Genomic DNA, 15,053 nt, shown 5'->3' on the forward strand with positions numbered 1-15,053 from the left:
GTTCAGACGGTCTCTTTTTTGGGTTTTATTTTTTCTCCCTCGTCTATAGAAATGGATCCTGTTAAGGTCCAAGCTATTCATGACTGGATCCAACCCACATCTGTGAAGGGACTTCAAAAATTTGTGGGCTTTGCTAATTTCTATCGCCGTTTCATTTCCAACTTTTCCAGTGTGGTTAAGCCCCTTACTGATTTGACGAAGAAAGGCGCTGATGTGACGAATTGGTTCTCTGCGGCTGTTGAGGCCTTTCAGGAGCTTAAACGCCGATTTACTTCTGCCCCTGTGTTGCGTCAGCCGGATGTTTCTCTTCCTTTTCAGGTTGAGGTCGACGCTTCTGAGATTGGGGCAGGGGCCGTTTTGTCTCAGAGGGAGTCTAATGGTTCTTTGATGAAACCGTGTGCTTTTTTTCCAGAAAGTTTTCGCCTGCGGAATGCAATTATGATGTCGGCAATCGGGAGTTGTTGGCTATGAAGTGGGCGTTTGAGGAGTGGCGACATTGGCTTGAGGGAGCTAAACACCGTGTTGTGGTCCTGACCGATCATAAGAATCTGATTTACCTCGAGTCGGCCAAGCGGCTGAATCCTAGACAGGCTCGATGGTCTCTGTTTTTCTCCCGTTTTGATTTTGTGGTCTCGTATCTCCCGTGATCTAAGAATGTTAAGGCTGATGCCCTCTCTAGGAGTTTTTCACCTGATTCTCCTGGAGTCCTGGAGCCGGTTGGCATTCTTAAGGAGGGGGTGATTCTTTCTGCTATCTCCCCTGATTTGCGGCGGGTGCTTCAGGAATTTCAGGCTGATAGGCCTGACCGCTGTCCAGTGGGGAAGCTGTTTGTTCCTGATAGATGGACAAGTAAGGTAATTTCTGAGGTTCATTGTTCAGTGTTGGCTGGTCATCCTGGGATTTTTGGTACCAGAGATTTGGTTGCTAGGTCCTTTTGGTGGCCTTCCTTGTCTCGCGATGTGCGTGCTTTTGTGCAGTCCTGTGGGACTTGCGCCCGGGCCAAGCCTTGCTGTTCCCGCGCTAGTGGGTTGCTTTTGCCTTTGCCGGTCCCTGAGAGGCCCTGGACGCATATTTCCATGGATTTTATTTCGGATCTTCCTGTTTCCCAGAAGATGTCTGTTATCTGGGTTGTTTGTGACCGGTTCTCTAAGATGGTTCATTTGGTGCCTTTGCCTAAGTTGCCTTCCTCCTCAGATCTGGTTCCATTGTTTTTTCAGCATGTGGTTCGTTTGCATGGCATTCCGGAGAATATTGTGTCTGACAGAGGTTCTCAGTTTGTCTCTAGATTTTGGCGGGCCTTTTGTGCTAGGCTGGGCATTGATTTGTCTTTTTCTTCGGCGTTTCATCCTCAGACTAATGGCCAAACTGAGCGAACTAATCAGACCTTGGAGACCTATTTGAGATGCTTTGTGTCTGCTGATCAGGATGACTGGGTGTCTTTCTTGCCGTTGGCCGAGTTTGCCCTTAATAATCGGGCTAGTTCGGCTACTTTGGTTTCACCTTTCTTTTGTAATTTTGGTTTTCATCCTCGTTTTTCTCCTGGGCAGGTTGAGCCTTCTGATTGTCCTGGTGTTAATTCTGTGGTGGACAGGCTGCAGCAGATTTGGACTCATGTGGTGGACAATTTGACGTTGTCTCAGAAAGGGCTCAACGTTTTGCTAACCGCCGTCGGCGTGTTGGTCCCCGGCTTCGTGTGGGGGATTTGGTTTGGTTGTCTTCTCGTCATGTTCCTATGAAGGTTTCTTCTCCTAAGTTTAAGCCTAGGTTTATTGGTCCTTATAAAATTTCTGAAATTATTAATCCGGTGTCTTTTCGTTTGGCTCTTCCTGCCTCTTGTGCCATTCATGATGTTTTCCATAGATCTTTGTTGCGGAGATATGTGGTGCCCGTTGTTCCCTCGGTTGACCCTCCTGCCCCGGTGTTGGTTGAGGGAGAGTTGGAATATGAGGTTGAGAAGATTTTGGATTATCGTTTTTCGAGGCGGAGGCTTCAGTATCTTGTCAAGTGGAAGGGTTATGGCCAGGAGGATAATTCTTGGGTTGTTGCCTCCGATGTCCAGTCCATGCTACCGATTTGGTTCGTGCTTTTCACTTGGCTCGTCCTGATCGGCCTGGGGGCTCTGGTGAGCGTTCGGAGACCCCTCCTCAAGGGGGGGGGTACTGTTGTGAATTCCGCTCTTGGGCTCCCTCCGGTGCTTGTAAGTGGCACTTTTGTGAGTTCTGCTCTTGGGCTCCCTCTTGTGGTTTCTAGTGGTATGGCTGCTCCTTGGAGTTAGCTGTCATCAGCTGCCTCCACTTAGTGTCCGCTATTTAAGTCTGGCTCTTTCTCAAGCCTGTGCCACTTGTCAATGTTCCTGGCTGGATTCACATCTCTGCTTGGATTCTCCTGGTTTCCTGACCAGTTCTGCAAAGATAAGTTCTGGCTTTGCTCATTTCAGTCCACATGTTGTGGACTTATTGTTATGTGCATTCTATATTTGTCCAGCTTGTCAGTATGTATTTTTTCTGTTAGCTGGAACCTCTGGGAAGCAGATTTACCCTCCACACCTTTAGTCAGGTGTGGAGATTTTGTAAACTTTGTGTGGATTGTTTTGTAGTTTTTATACTGACCGCACAGTATCCTTTCCTGTCCTATCTATCAAGCTAGACTGGCCTCCTATGCTAAAATCTGATTTCATTTCTGCGTATGTTATTTTCCCCTCCTCTCACCGTCAATATTTGTGGGGGGCTATCTTTCCTTTGGGCATTTTCTCTGAGGCAAGATAGGTTTCCTGTTTCCATCTTTAGGGGAAGTTAGATCTTAGGCTGTGCCGAGGGGTCTAGGGAGCGTCAGGTACCCCCCACGGCTATTTTTAGTTGCGCTGCTAGGTTCAGGGTTTGCGGTCAGTACAAATACCACCTCCTTCAGAGCTTGTCCCATGTTGTTCCTAAACCACCAGATCATAACATATTTGTATGTTTAGTATTTTCCTTTATTCCTGTTTGTATTACCTTGTTAGTGTTGTTGGTGTATTACAGTATATTACTACTCCCCTCTTCCCTGGGTGGGGGAAGGGTACTGACTGAGGGCAAGATACCTGGCCCCGGCGTCTTCACTATCACAAGTAATCCGGGGAACAGGGCAATCTAGGGTGCCCCTAGCGTTAAGGAGAGAGAATAAACCCTTGGTCCCGGGACACCCGTCGAAAGTCGTGACAGGTCCCTTGCACAGTATTATGTCTCTACATGCCCCCCTTGCAGAGTATTTTTTGTTCCCACACAGCCCCTTGCACAGCAATATGTTCCCACACAGCCCCTTGCACATTATGTTCCCACACGGCCCCCTTACACAGTATTGTGTTCCCACAAGGCCACCTTGCACAGTATTCCCACACAGTTCCTCTGTAGGTTGGCACTTGCTGTCCTCCTCTGTAGGTTGGCACTTGCTGTCCTCCTCTGTAGGTTGGCACTTGCTGTCCTCCTCTGTAGGTTGGCACTTGCTGTCCTCCTCTGTAGGTTGGCACTTGCTGTCCTCCTCTGTAGGTTGGCACTTGCTGTCCTCCTCTGTAGGTTGGCACTTGCTGTCCTCTGTAGATTGGTACTTGCTGTCCTCCTCTGTAGATTGGCACTTGCTCTCCTCCTCTACTCTATAGATTGGCATTTGCTGTCCTCCTCTGTAGATTGGCACTTGCTGTCCTCCTCTGTACGTTGGCACTTGCCATCGTCCTCCTCTGTAGGTTGGCACTTGCTGTCCTCCTCTATAGATTTGTACTTGCTGTCCTCCTCTGTAGATTGGCACTTGCCATCGTCCTCCTCTGTAGATTGGCATTTGCTGTCCTCCTCTGTAGATTGGCATTTGCTGTCCTCCTCTGTAGATTGGCACTTGCCATCGTCCTCCTCTGTAGATTGGCATTTGCTGTCCTCCTCTGTAGATTGGCATTTGCTGTCCTCCTCTGTAGATTGGCACTTGCCATCGTCCTCCTCTGTAGGTTGGCACTTGCTGTCCTCCTCTGTAGATTGGCACTTGCTGTCCTCCTCTGTACGTTGGCACTTGCCATCGTCCTACTCTGTAGATTGGCATTTGCTGTCCTCCTCTGTAGGTTGGCACTTGCTGTCCTCCTCTGTAGATTGGCATTTGCTGTCCTCCTCTGTAGATTGGCATTTGCTGTCCTCCTCTGTAGATTGGCACTTGCCATCATCTTCCTCTGTAGGTTGGCACTTGCTGTCCTCCTCTGTAGATTGGCACTTGCCATCATCTTCCTCTGTAGGTTGGCACTTGCCATCATCCTCCTCTGTAGGTTGGCACTTGCTGTCCTCTTCTGTATATTGACACTTGCTGTCTTCCTCTGTAGGTTGGCACTTGCCATCATCCTCCTCTGTAGGTTGGCATTTTCTGTCCTCCTCTGTAGGTTGACACTTGCTGTCCTCCTCTATAGATTGGCACTTGCTGTCTTCCTCTGTAGGTTGGCACTTGCTGTCCTCCTCTGTAGGTTGGCACTTGCTGTCCTCCTCTGTAGGTTGGCACTTGCTGTCCTCCTCTACTCTATAGATTGACACCGGCTGTCCTCCTCTGTAGATTGGCATTTGCTGTCCTCCTCTACTTTATAGGTTGGCACTTGCTGTCCTCCTCTGTAGATTGACACTTGCTGTCCTCCTCTGTAGGTTGGCACTTGTTGTCCTCCTCTACTCTATAGATTGGCACTTGCTGTCCTCCTCTGTAGATTGGCACTTGCTGTCCTCCTCTACTTTATAGGTTGGCACTTGCTGTCCTCCTCTACTCTATAGGTTGGCACTTGCTGTCCTCCTCTGTAGATTGGCACTTGCTGTCCTCCTCTGTAGATTGACACTTGCTGTCCTCCTCTGTAGATTGACACTTGCTGTCCTCCTCTGTAGATTGACACTTGCTGTCCTCCTCTGTAGATTGACACTTGCTGTCCTCCTCTACTTTATAGGTTGGCACTTGCTGTCCTCCTCTGTAGGTTGGCACTTGCTGTCCTCCTCTGTAGATTGGCACTTGCTGTCCTCCTCTGTAGATTGGCACTTGCTGTCCTCCTCTGTAGATTGACACTTGCTGTCCTCCTCTGTAGATTGACACTTGCTGTCCTCCTCTACTTTATAGGTTGGCACTTGCTGTCCTCCTCTACTCTATAGGTTGGCACTTGCTGTCCTCCTCTGTAGATTGGCACTTGCTGTCCTCCTCTGTAGATTGGCACTTGCTGTCCTCCTCTGTAGATTGACACTTGCTGTCCTCCTCTGTAGATTGACATTTGCTGTCCTCCTTTGTAGATTGGCACTTGCTGTCCTCCTCTACTTTATAGGTTGGAACTTGCTGTCCTCCTCTGCAGGTTGGCACTTGCTGTCCTCCTCTGTAAATTGACACTTGCTGTCTTCTGTAGGTTGGCACTTGCTGTCCTCCTCTACTCTATAGATTGGCACTTGCTGTCTTCTGTAGGTTGGCACTTGCTGTCCTCCTCTACTCTATAGATTGGCACTTGCTCTCCTCCTCTACTCTATAGATTGGTACTTGCTGTCCTCCTCTGTAGATTGGCACTTGCTCTCCTCCTCTACTCTTTAGATTGGCACTTGCTGTCCTCCTCTGTAAATTGACACTTGCTGTCCTCCTCTGTAGATTGGCACTTGCTCTCCTCCTCTACTCTATAGATTGGCACTTGCTGTCCTCCTCTGTAGATTGGCACTTGCTATCCTCTGTAGGTTGGCACTTGCTCTCCTCCTCTACTCTATAGATTGGCACTTGCTATCCTCTGTAGGTTGGCACTTGCTCTCCTCCTCTACTCTATAGATTGGCACTTGCTCTCCTCCTCTACTCTATAGATTGGCACTTGCTGTCCTCCTCTGTAGGTTGGCACTTGCTGTCCTCCTCTGTAGGTTGACACTTGCTGTCCTCCTCTGTAGGTTGGCACTTGCTCTCCTCCTCTACTCTATAGATTGGCACTTGCTGTCCTCCTCTGTAGGTTGGCACTTGCTGTCCTCCTCTGTAGATTGGCACTTGCTCTCCTCCACTACTCTATAGATTGGCACTTGCTGTCCTCCTCTGTAGATTGGCACTTGCTGTCCTCCTTTACTCTATAGATTGGCACTCTCCATCATCTTCTATGTAAGAACTTCTGTGTCTTCACAGACCCTAATAACTGGACACAGCCGACACTGGAGGTCGTACGTCATATTGTGTCAGATGGTGATTCTGGACCACAATGCTGCTTCTTGGCCACCACATCCCCTCCTGGAGATGGTTTTAGATCGCTATGCCCAAGAATCAGTCGTCTGTTTTGTGTCCTTGTGATGACCCCCTCCGGTGCAGAAGCTTTTCTCAGTCTGTTCAGTTTGCGTTTCATGGTTTGGCTGAAAAAGTCGGTATCTTTCCAGCAGCCGAAAGAGTTCAGTGAAGCTTTGGCTGCTGCTTCCGTATGTCTTTACCATCAAGTAACCAAAGCTTTTCCATCAAAATACTGCTTTTCCCTTCACCACCTGCACAGATTGATCCAGAGCATGACCTTTCTGTGCCCATCCCTGGGTCCCAATGTAGACCACACTCGATGTGGCATTGTGCGGCTTTGGTTGCATGAAGCTTTACGCACGTTTGGAGATGATCTTGAGACTTATGAGGAGCGGAGTATCTTCAGGGATCTCCTACGAGGTTGTGCCATAAGAACATTCAGCAGACAGCACACCTTGGATAGTTCAGCAGATATTACCGGGATGGTAGATCCAGTATCCGGCGATGAAGATAGAGAGAGTCAACTTCAGCCAAAGTCTACAAACATGGAGACAGATCTGATCATCAATGAAGATGTGCGAGCACAACCAGACATTAATTCCTGTGACATAACCAAATCACCCAGAAAATCACTCCTTCCCCTGGAGCTGCTGAGGAGTGAGGACAATCTGCAGGATCTCAGCTTCTTCCATGACTACAGCCATGGAGTTCAAGTGAGATCTGACTCCTATAGAGAGAGACCGAGTAATGCTTTAAGCAGCATGCAGACCGACCACCAACTGACACTAAGTCCTGAGGATTGCCACCATCTTGCCCACCTGACTCGTGTTCTACGAATTCCAAGGGGGCACATTTTACTCTTGTCAAAGCACCCTGGAAGTGGGAGGAGAAGTCTGGCACGACTAGCTGCCCAGCTCACCCAGTGTACCCTGCTGGAGCTCAGTGGCAAAGAGACCACTGAAGAACGTCACAGTGTGATCCGAGAGGCCTGCCGGAGAGCTGCTGTGCATGGTTCTTCTGCAGCCATTCTGTCAGAAGGAACTTCTCAAAGTGCCCAGAAGGAGCTGGAAGCTCTAATACGAGAAGGAACGTTTCCAGGCCTGTACAGCACAGAACAGGAAGAGACCATCCTGCAGGACATGCTGCACGTGAATGGCAAGGGTAGTAATAAGAAAGCCAGCAATAAGTCCCTGCGGGAGAGGTGAGAAGATGGGGAGCAATCCAGCAAAAGACTACTATGTATGACAACAAAATGGGGTCAACCAGTCACACAACACATAACAAGAAGGGTGACTGTGCACACAACACGGGGCAGAAGGTGGAGGTGACGGGGCACACAACATTGGGCAGAAGGTAGGAATGACTGGGAACACAATACGAGACAGAAGGTGGATGTGATGGGGCACACAACATGGGGCAGAAGGTAGGTATGATGGGTAACACAACACAAGCCAGAAGGGGGAGTTAACCGGGTACACAACATAGGGCAGAAGGTAAGAAGGATGAGGAACACAACACGAGGCAGAAGGTTGAGGTAATGGGGCACACAACATTGGGTAGAAGGTAGGAATGGCGGGGAGCACAATACGAGGCCGAAGGTGGAGGTAACGGGGCACACAACACAGGGCAGAAGGTAGGTTTGATGGGGAACACGACATGGGGCAGAATGTGGAGGTGATGGGGCAAAATATAGGGCCGAGGTTAGGTTTGATGGGGAACACAACATTGGAATGGAATTACGTGCAACACAATATGGGCCAGAAGGTAAGGTTGACTGAGCACACAACACGGGGCACGGTGGAGGTGATGGGGCACAACATAGGGCAGAAGGTAGGTATGATGGGGAACACAACATATGGCAGAAGGTAGGAATTACGGGGAACACAACAGGAGGCAGAAGACGGAGGTAACGGGGTACACAACATAGGGCAGAAGGCAGGAATGATGGGAAACACAACACAGGGCAGAAGGTGGATGTGACAGGGCACAAGCATAGGGCAGAAGGTAGAAATGATGGGGAACACAATACGGGGCAGAAGGTAAGGTTGACTGAGCACACAACATGGGGCAGAAGATGAGGGCGATGGGTCACACAACACACAGAAAGAAGGGTGACTGAGTACATAACTAAGGCAAAAGGTAGAGGTAACGTACTCAATATGAGGGAGAACGTAGTGATGATGGGACAAACAAAACTCGTCTAGAAGAAGAGTGATGGGGCACTCAATATGGGGCAAAGGATGTGGGCGATGGGGATAATGGGACGCATGATGTGTGACAGTAACTAGGGATGAGGAGACACAATATATGGGATATACTACCCTGCTATCATAGACTACGAATATGGATGGAGGTGCTACCAGGAGTCATCTTGTGCTTCAGCTAATACAAGATATAAGATCCACTGACCTCCGCTTGTCTTCTCCTAGGTACAATACTCAGGTGTGCAGTAACTTTCATGTGATATTCCTTCAGAAGATCAGAGCCGTTCCACCACCGCTGCAGCGACTAACCTTCACCGATGTGTATCATCCATGGAGCCTCCCATCTCTCCAGCGGGTTTCAGAGAAGGTTCTGGAGCATTACCAGATACGAGGTGAGAACGCCGCACTCTTGGACTGGGGAACAGAAGTGGTCTGTGTTCAGGATAGATCACTGAGAATATTGCCCACACATATTACCTTATTAGTTGCCGAGATCTCGGACACATCAGTATGTGATTGATTTTCTATTCATTGCTCAATCTGTGGTGGGTAATAGCTAGTGGTTATATCAAGCGTTGTCTCCCTGGGTTTAAGGGATAACGGCCAACAGTGGATCAACAGGGTGGTGGCCCACCCTGGGTCTACAGGACGACATCCCACCCTGGGTCCACAGGACGACGTCCCACCCTCGGTCAACAGGACAGCCTCCATCATGCTGCATTGCGGTTACAGGTGTCCTCACGTTCATCTATATTTTCTCTTACCAGGTTCTTCAGCCTCCAGCATTTCCAGGATGATGTCCTTCATCCATCTCCTGGCCCAGGATTATTGTCATCGGCAGTGGCCACGTCTCCCACTGACCTCCCCGAAGGCCTTCATCAGCTTTATACACATCTATATGAAAATCTCCTCAGAACTACAGAAAACCATAGGCAAGGAGGAGGAGAGGTGAGGACAATGGAGGAACACATAGAGAGAATGACCACTTAGGCCAACCCCACATCTCTGAGGAGAGGGCAGAGAGAACATCCTAAATAGAGAGAGAAGTTCCTGGTGAAATCTGTTTGGGCCATTGTAGTGATACATCACACCACGGGCGTTACTAGAGACCAAGTCCTGAAGTATGTTGTGTACCGCCATACACCTCTGTATATTGTGTACCGCCATATACCTCTATACATTATATACTGCCATATACCTCTATACATTATGTACCACCATATACCTCTATACATTATACACTGCCATACACCTCTATACATTGTGTACCGCCATATACCTCTATACATTATATACTGCTATACACCTCTGTACATTGTGTACCGCCATGCACCTCCATACATTATATACCGCCATACACCTCTATACATTGTGTACCGCCATATACCTCCATACATTATATACTGCTTGTCACGATTCACACCGTGGCCGTCACCCCTATGTCACGGATCGGGGTGACTTTAGGCCAACAGACGGTTATCACATGTGCAGGGGGCCTTATCTTAGCTATCCCTCCACTTCACAATGTGCTGAAAAAAACACACAAGGCTATTGACCTCTTAGTTTACAGCAGGGGCTTATACTAGGTATCCCACTGCTCTCAATATACCACGAACTGCAGGGATTTATGTATATCCCGCTTACAGTTCCACTTAAAACTTGCAGCTCTCTGGCGCCCCCCTTACTCTCAGGTCAGATTAGGTACTGCACCCTGGTTAATTAGTCGCCAGACAGGCTGCCTGCTATGTACTGGCTATTGGGCACGCTGCAGCGACGCGATAAACTACTCCCACTCAGGCAGGAACAATAATTATCAACGCCGCAGTCGCTACAACATAACCCAAAAGTCTGCACACGGTATCGCTGCCACCAGCTTCGATTAAACGGGTCCGAAGCTAACCCAACACAGTAGCGTAATTCCCTTCTGGAGACTTAGGGTACGTTTTTAGAGGATGAGAACGAACTAGTATTAAATAATATACCTCATCAAAAGTTTCAGGCAGTGTTTATATAAAAAGATGTTACAAATGAGACAATTGCAAATATGTACAAGGTAATTATAACATAAAGGGATTACAGGAGAAAAGATAACACTCACATGTTCAAAGCATTGCAGGCACCCAGGCTAGTGGAGTTTTCCATACGTCCCAGTTCATGGGACGTGCTCAGGGCTCTCCAGGAAAAGACAAGAAAACTGGGCTGGGGATGTGGGCAGACAGTTATAGCTAAGCCTGTAACATCCCAGAAAGGGGTTGGATCACCTCGTCCCTCCTACCTCTTCAGTTAACTAATTTTATCCTAACCTATATCTAATTTCTATAACTTCGCTACAAAACATGTCTGTTATGAATAGGTAATTCAGAACCACAATGGACCTTGAAGTTCAGAGCACACAAGTGACCTGACAAAACCCACAAAACATAGGACGAGCTCTGAGACGTGGGAACTCTGCTGACCGCAATCCCTAAACCTATCAAACCACACTAGAGGTAGCCATGGATTGCGCCTAACGCTCCCTATGCAACTCGGCACAGCCTGAGAAACTAGCTAGTCCTGAAGATAGAAAAATAAGCCTACCTTGCCTCAGAGAAATTCCCCAAAGGAAAAGGCAGCCCCCCACATATAATGACTGTGAGTAAAGATGAAAATACAAACACAGAGATGAAATAGATTTAGCAAAGTGAGGCCCGACTTACTGAATAGACCGAGGATAGGAAAGATAGCTTTGCGGCCAACACAAAAACCTACAAACAACCACGCAGAGGGGCAAAAAGTCCCTCCGCACCGACTAACGGTACGGAGGTGCTCCCTCTGCGTCTCAGAGCTTCCAGCAAGCAAGGAAAACCAAAAAAGCAAGCTGGACAGAAAATATAGCAACAAAAGTAACACAAGCAGAACTTAGCATATGCTGAGCAGACAGGCCACAGGAACGATCCAGGAGGAAGCAAGACCAATACTAGAACATTGACTGGAGGCCAGGATCAAAGCACTAGGTGGAGTTAAATAGAGCAGCACCTAACGACTTAACCTCATCACCTGAGGAAGGAAACTCAGAAGCCGCAGTACCACTCGTGACCACAGGAGGAAGCTTGATCACAGAATTCACAACAGTACCCCCCCCCCCTTGAGGAGGGGTCACCGAACCCTCACCAGAGCCCCCAGGCCGACCAGGATGAGCCATATGAAAGGCACGAACAAGATCGGCAGCATGGACATCAGAGGCAAAGACCCAGGAATTATCTTCCTGACCATAACCCTTCCACTTAAGCAGATACTGGAGTTTCCATCTCGAAACACGAGAATCCAAAATCTTCTCCACTATATACTCCAACTCCCCCTCCACCAAAACCGGGGCAGGAGGATCAACAGATGCAACCACAGGCGCCACGTATCTCCGCAACAATGACCTATGGAATACGTTATGGATGGAAAAAGAATCTGGAAGGGTCAAACGAAAAGACACAGGATTAAGAACCTCAGAAATCCTATACGGACCAATGAAACGAGGCTTAAACTTAGGAGAGGAAACCTTCATAGGAATATAACGAGATGACAACCAAACCAAATCCCCAACACGAAGTCGGGGACCCACACAGCGTCTGCGATTAGCGAAACGTTGAGCCTTCTCCTGGGACAAGGTCAAATTGTCCACTACATGAGTCCAAATCCGCTGCAACCTGTCCACCACAGTATCCACACCAGGACAGTCCGAAGACTCAACCTGCCCTGAAGAGAAACGAGGATGGAACCCAGAATTGCAGAAAAACGGTGAAACCAAGGTAGCCGAGCTGGCCCGATTATTAAGAGCGAACTCAGCCAACGGCAAAAAGGACACCCAATCATCCTGATCAGCAGAAACAAAACGTTTCAGATATGTTTCCAAGATCTGATTGGTTCGTTCAGTCTGGCCATTTGTCTGAGGATGGAAAGCCGAGGAAAAAGACAAATCAATGCCCATCCTAGCACAAAAGGCTCGCCAAAACATCGAAACAAACTGGAAACCTCTGTCAGAAACGATGTTCTCTGGAATGCCAATTAAACGAACCACATGCTGGAAGAACAATGGCACCAAATCAGAGGAGGAAGGTAATTTAGACAAGGGTACCAAATGGATCATCTTAGAGAAGCGATCACAAACTACCCAAATGACCGACATTTTTTGAGAGACGGGGAGATCCGAAATAAAATCCATAGAGATATGTGTCCAAGGCCTCTTCGGGATCGGCAAGGGCAAAAGCAACCCACTGGCACGAGAACAGCAGGGCTTAGCCCGAGCACAAATCCCACAGGACTGCACAAAAGAACGCACATCCCGCGACAGAGACGGCCACCAAAAGGATCTAGCCACCAAATCTCTGGTACCAAAGATTCCAGGATGACCAGCCAACACCGAACAATGAACCTCAGAGATAACTTTATTCGTCCACCTATCAGGGACAAACAGTTTCTCTGCTGGGCAACGATCAGGTTTATTAGCCTGAAATTTTTGCAGCACCCGCCGCAAATCAGGGGAGATGGCAGACACAATTACTCCCTCTTTGAGAATACCCGCCGGCTCAGGCAAACTCGGAGAGTCGGGCACAAAACTCCTAGACAGGGCATCCGCCTTCACATTTTTAGAGCCCGGAAGGTACGAAACCACAAAGTCAAAACGGGAGAAAAACAGCGACCAACGAGCCTGTCTAGGATTCAACCGTTTGGCAGACTCGAGATAAGTCAAGTTCTTATGATCAGTCAAGACCACCACGCAATGCTTAGCTACTTCAAGCCAATGACGCCACTCCTCGAATGCCCACTTCATGGCCAGCAACTCTCGATTGCCAACATCATAATTTCGCTCAGCAGGCGAAAACTTCCTGGAAAAGAAAGCGCATGGCTTCATCACCGAGCAATCAGCACCTCTTTGCGACAAAACAGCCCCCGCTCCAATTTCAGAAGCATCAACCTCAACCTGGAACGGAAGCGAAACATCTGGTTGACACAACACAGGGGCAGAAGAAAAACGACGCTTTAACTCTTGAAAAGCTTCCACAGCAGCAGAAGACCAATTGACCAGATCAGCACCCTTCTTGGTCAAATCGGTCAATGGTTTAGCAATACTAGAAAAATTACAGATGAAGCGACGATAAAAATTAGCAAAGCCAAGGAACTTTTGCAGACTCTTCAGAGATGTCGGCTGAGTCCAATCATAAATGGCCTGGACCTTAACAGGGTCCATCTCGATGGTAGAAGGGGAAAAAATGAACCCCAAAAATGAAACCTTCTGAACACCAAAGAGACACTTTGATCCCTTCACAAACAAAGAATTAGCACGCAGGACCTGGAACACCATTCTGACCTGCTTCACATGAGACTCCCAATCATCCGAGAAGACCAAAATATCATCCAAGTATACAATCAGGAATTTATCCAGGTACTCTCGGAAGATGTCATGCATAAAGGACTGAAATACTGATGGAGCATTGGCAAGTCCGAATGGCATAACTAGGTACTCAAAATGGCCCTCGGGCGTATTAAATGCAGTTTTCCATTCATCGCCCCGTTTAATACGCACAAGATTATATGCACCACGAAGATCTATCTTGGTGAACCAACTAGCCCCCTTAATCCGAGCAAACAAATCAGATAGCAATGGCAAGGGGTACTGAAATTTGACCGTGATTTTATTTAGAAGGCGGTAATCAATACAAGGTCTCAGCGAACCATCCTTCTTGGCCACAAAAAAGAACCCTGCTCCCAATGGCGATGACGGCCGAATATGACCCTTCTCCAAGGATTCTTTTACGTAACTCCGCATAGCGGCGTGCTCAGGTACAGATAAATTAAACAGTCGACCCTTAGGAAACTTACTACCAGGAATCAACTCGATAGCACAATCACAATCCCTATGCGGAGGTAGGGCATTGGACTTGGGCTCATCGAATACATCCCGGTAATCAGACAAGAACTCTGGGACCTCAGAAGGGGTGGATGATGAGATAGACAGAAATGGAACATCACCATGTACCCCCTGACAACCCCAGCTGGACACAGACATTGATTTCCAATCTAATACTGGGTTATGGACTTGTAGCCATGGCAACCCCAACACGACCACATTATTCAGATTTTGCAACACCAGAAAGCGAATATCCTCCTGGTGCGCAGGAGCCATGCACATTGTCAGCTGGGTCCAATACTGAGGCTTATTCTTGGCCAAAGGCGTAGCATCAATTCCTCTCAATGGAATAAGACACTGCAAGGGCTCCAAGACAAACCCACAGCGCCTAGCATACTCCAAGTCCACCAAATTCAGGGCAGCGCCTGAATCCACAAATTCCATGACAGAATAGGAAGACAAAGAGCAGATCAAAGTAACGGACAAAAGAAATTTCGTCTGTACCGTACCAATGGTGGCAGACCTAGCGAACCGCTTAGTGCGCTTAGGACAATCGGAGATCGCATGAGTGGAATCACCACAGTAGAAACACAGCCCATTCTGACGTCTGTGTTCTTGCCTTTCAGCTCTGGTCAAAGTCCTATCGCACTGCATAGGCTCAGGTTTATGCTCAGATAATACCGCCAAATGGTGCACAGATTTACGCTCACGCAAGCGTCGACCGATCTGAATGGCCAAAGACATAGACTCATTCAGAC

The 15,053-nt window shown here is 48.2% G+C and overlaps 1 protein-coding gene across 1 annotated transcript in view; it reads left to right on the forward strand.

The window, feature by feature from the left end:
* Nucleotides 1–15,053, forward strand: part of DNHD1 (dynein heavy chain domain 1) — a 349,228-nt gene that overhangs the window by 221,607 nt on the left and 112,568 nt on the right. The window contains exons 24-26 of the mRNA XM_069760007.1: nucleotides 6,118–7,414; nucleotides 8,643–8,809; nucleotides 9,185–9,365. Of these exons, the coding sequence (XP_069616108.1) occupies nucleotides 6,118–7,414; nucleotides 8,643–8,809; nucleotides 9,185–9,365 (1,645 nt within the window). The remainder of the gene's footprint in view (nucleotides 1–6,117; nucleotides 7,415–8,642; nucleotides 8,810–9,184; nucleotides 9,366–15,053) is intronic.

The sequence above is a fragment of the Ranitomeya imitator genome, chromosome 3 (assembly GCF_032444005.1).
Source record: "Ranitomeya imitator isolate aRanImi1 chromosome 3, aRanImi1.pri, whole genome shotgun sequence".
NCBI lineage: Eukaryota > Metazoa > Chordata > Amphibia > Anura > Dendrobatidae > Ranitomeya > Ranitomeya imitator.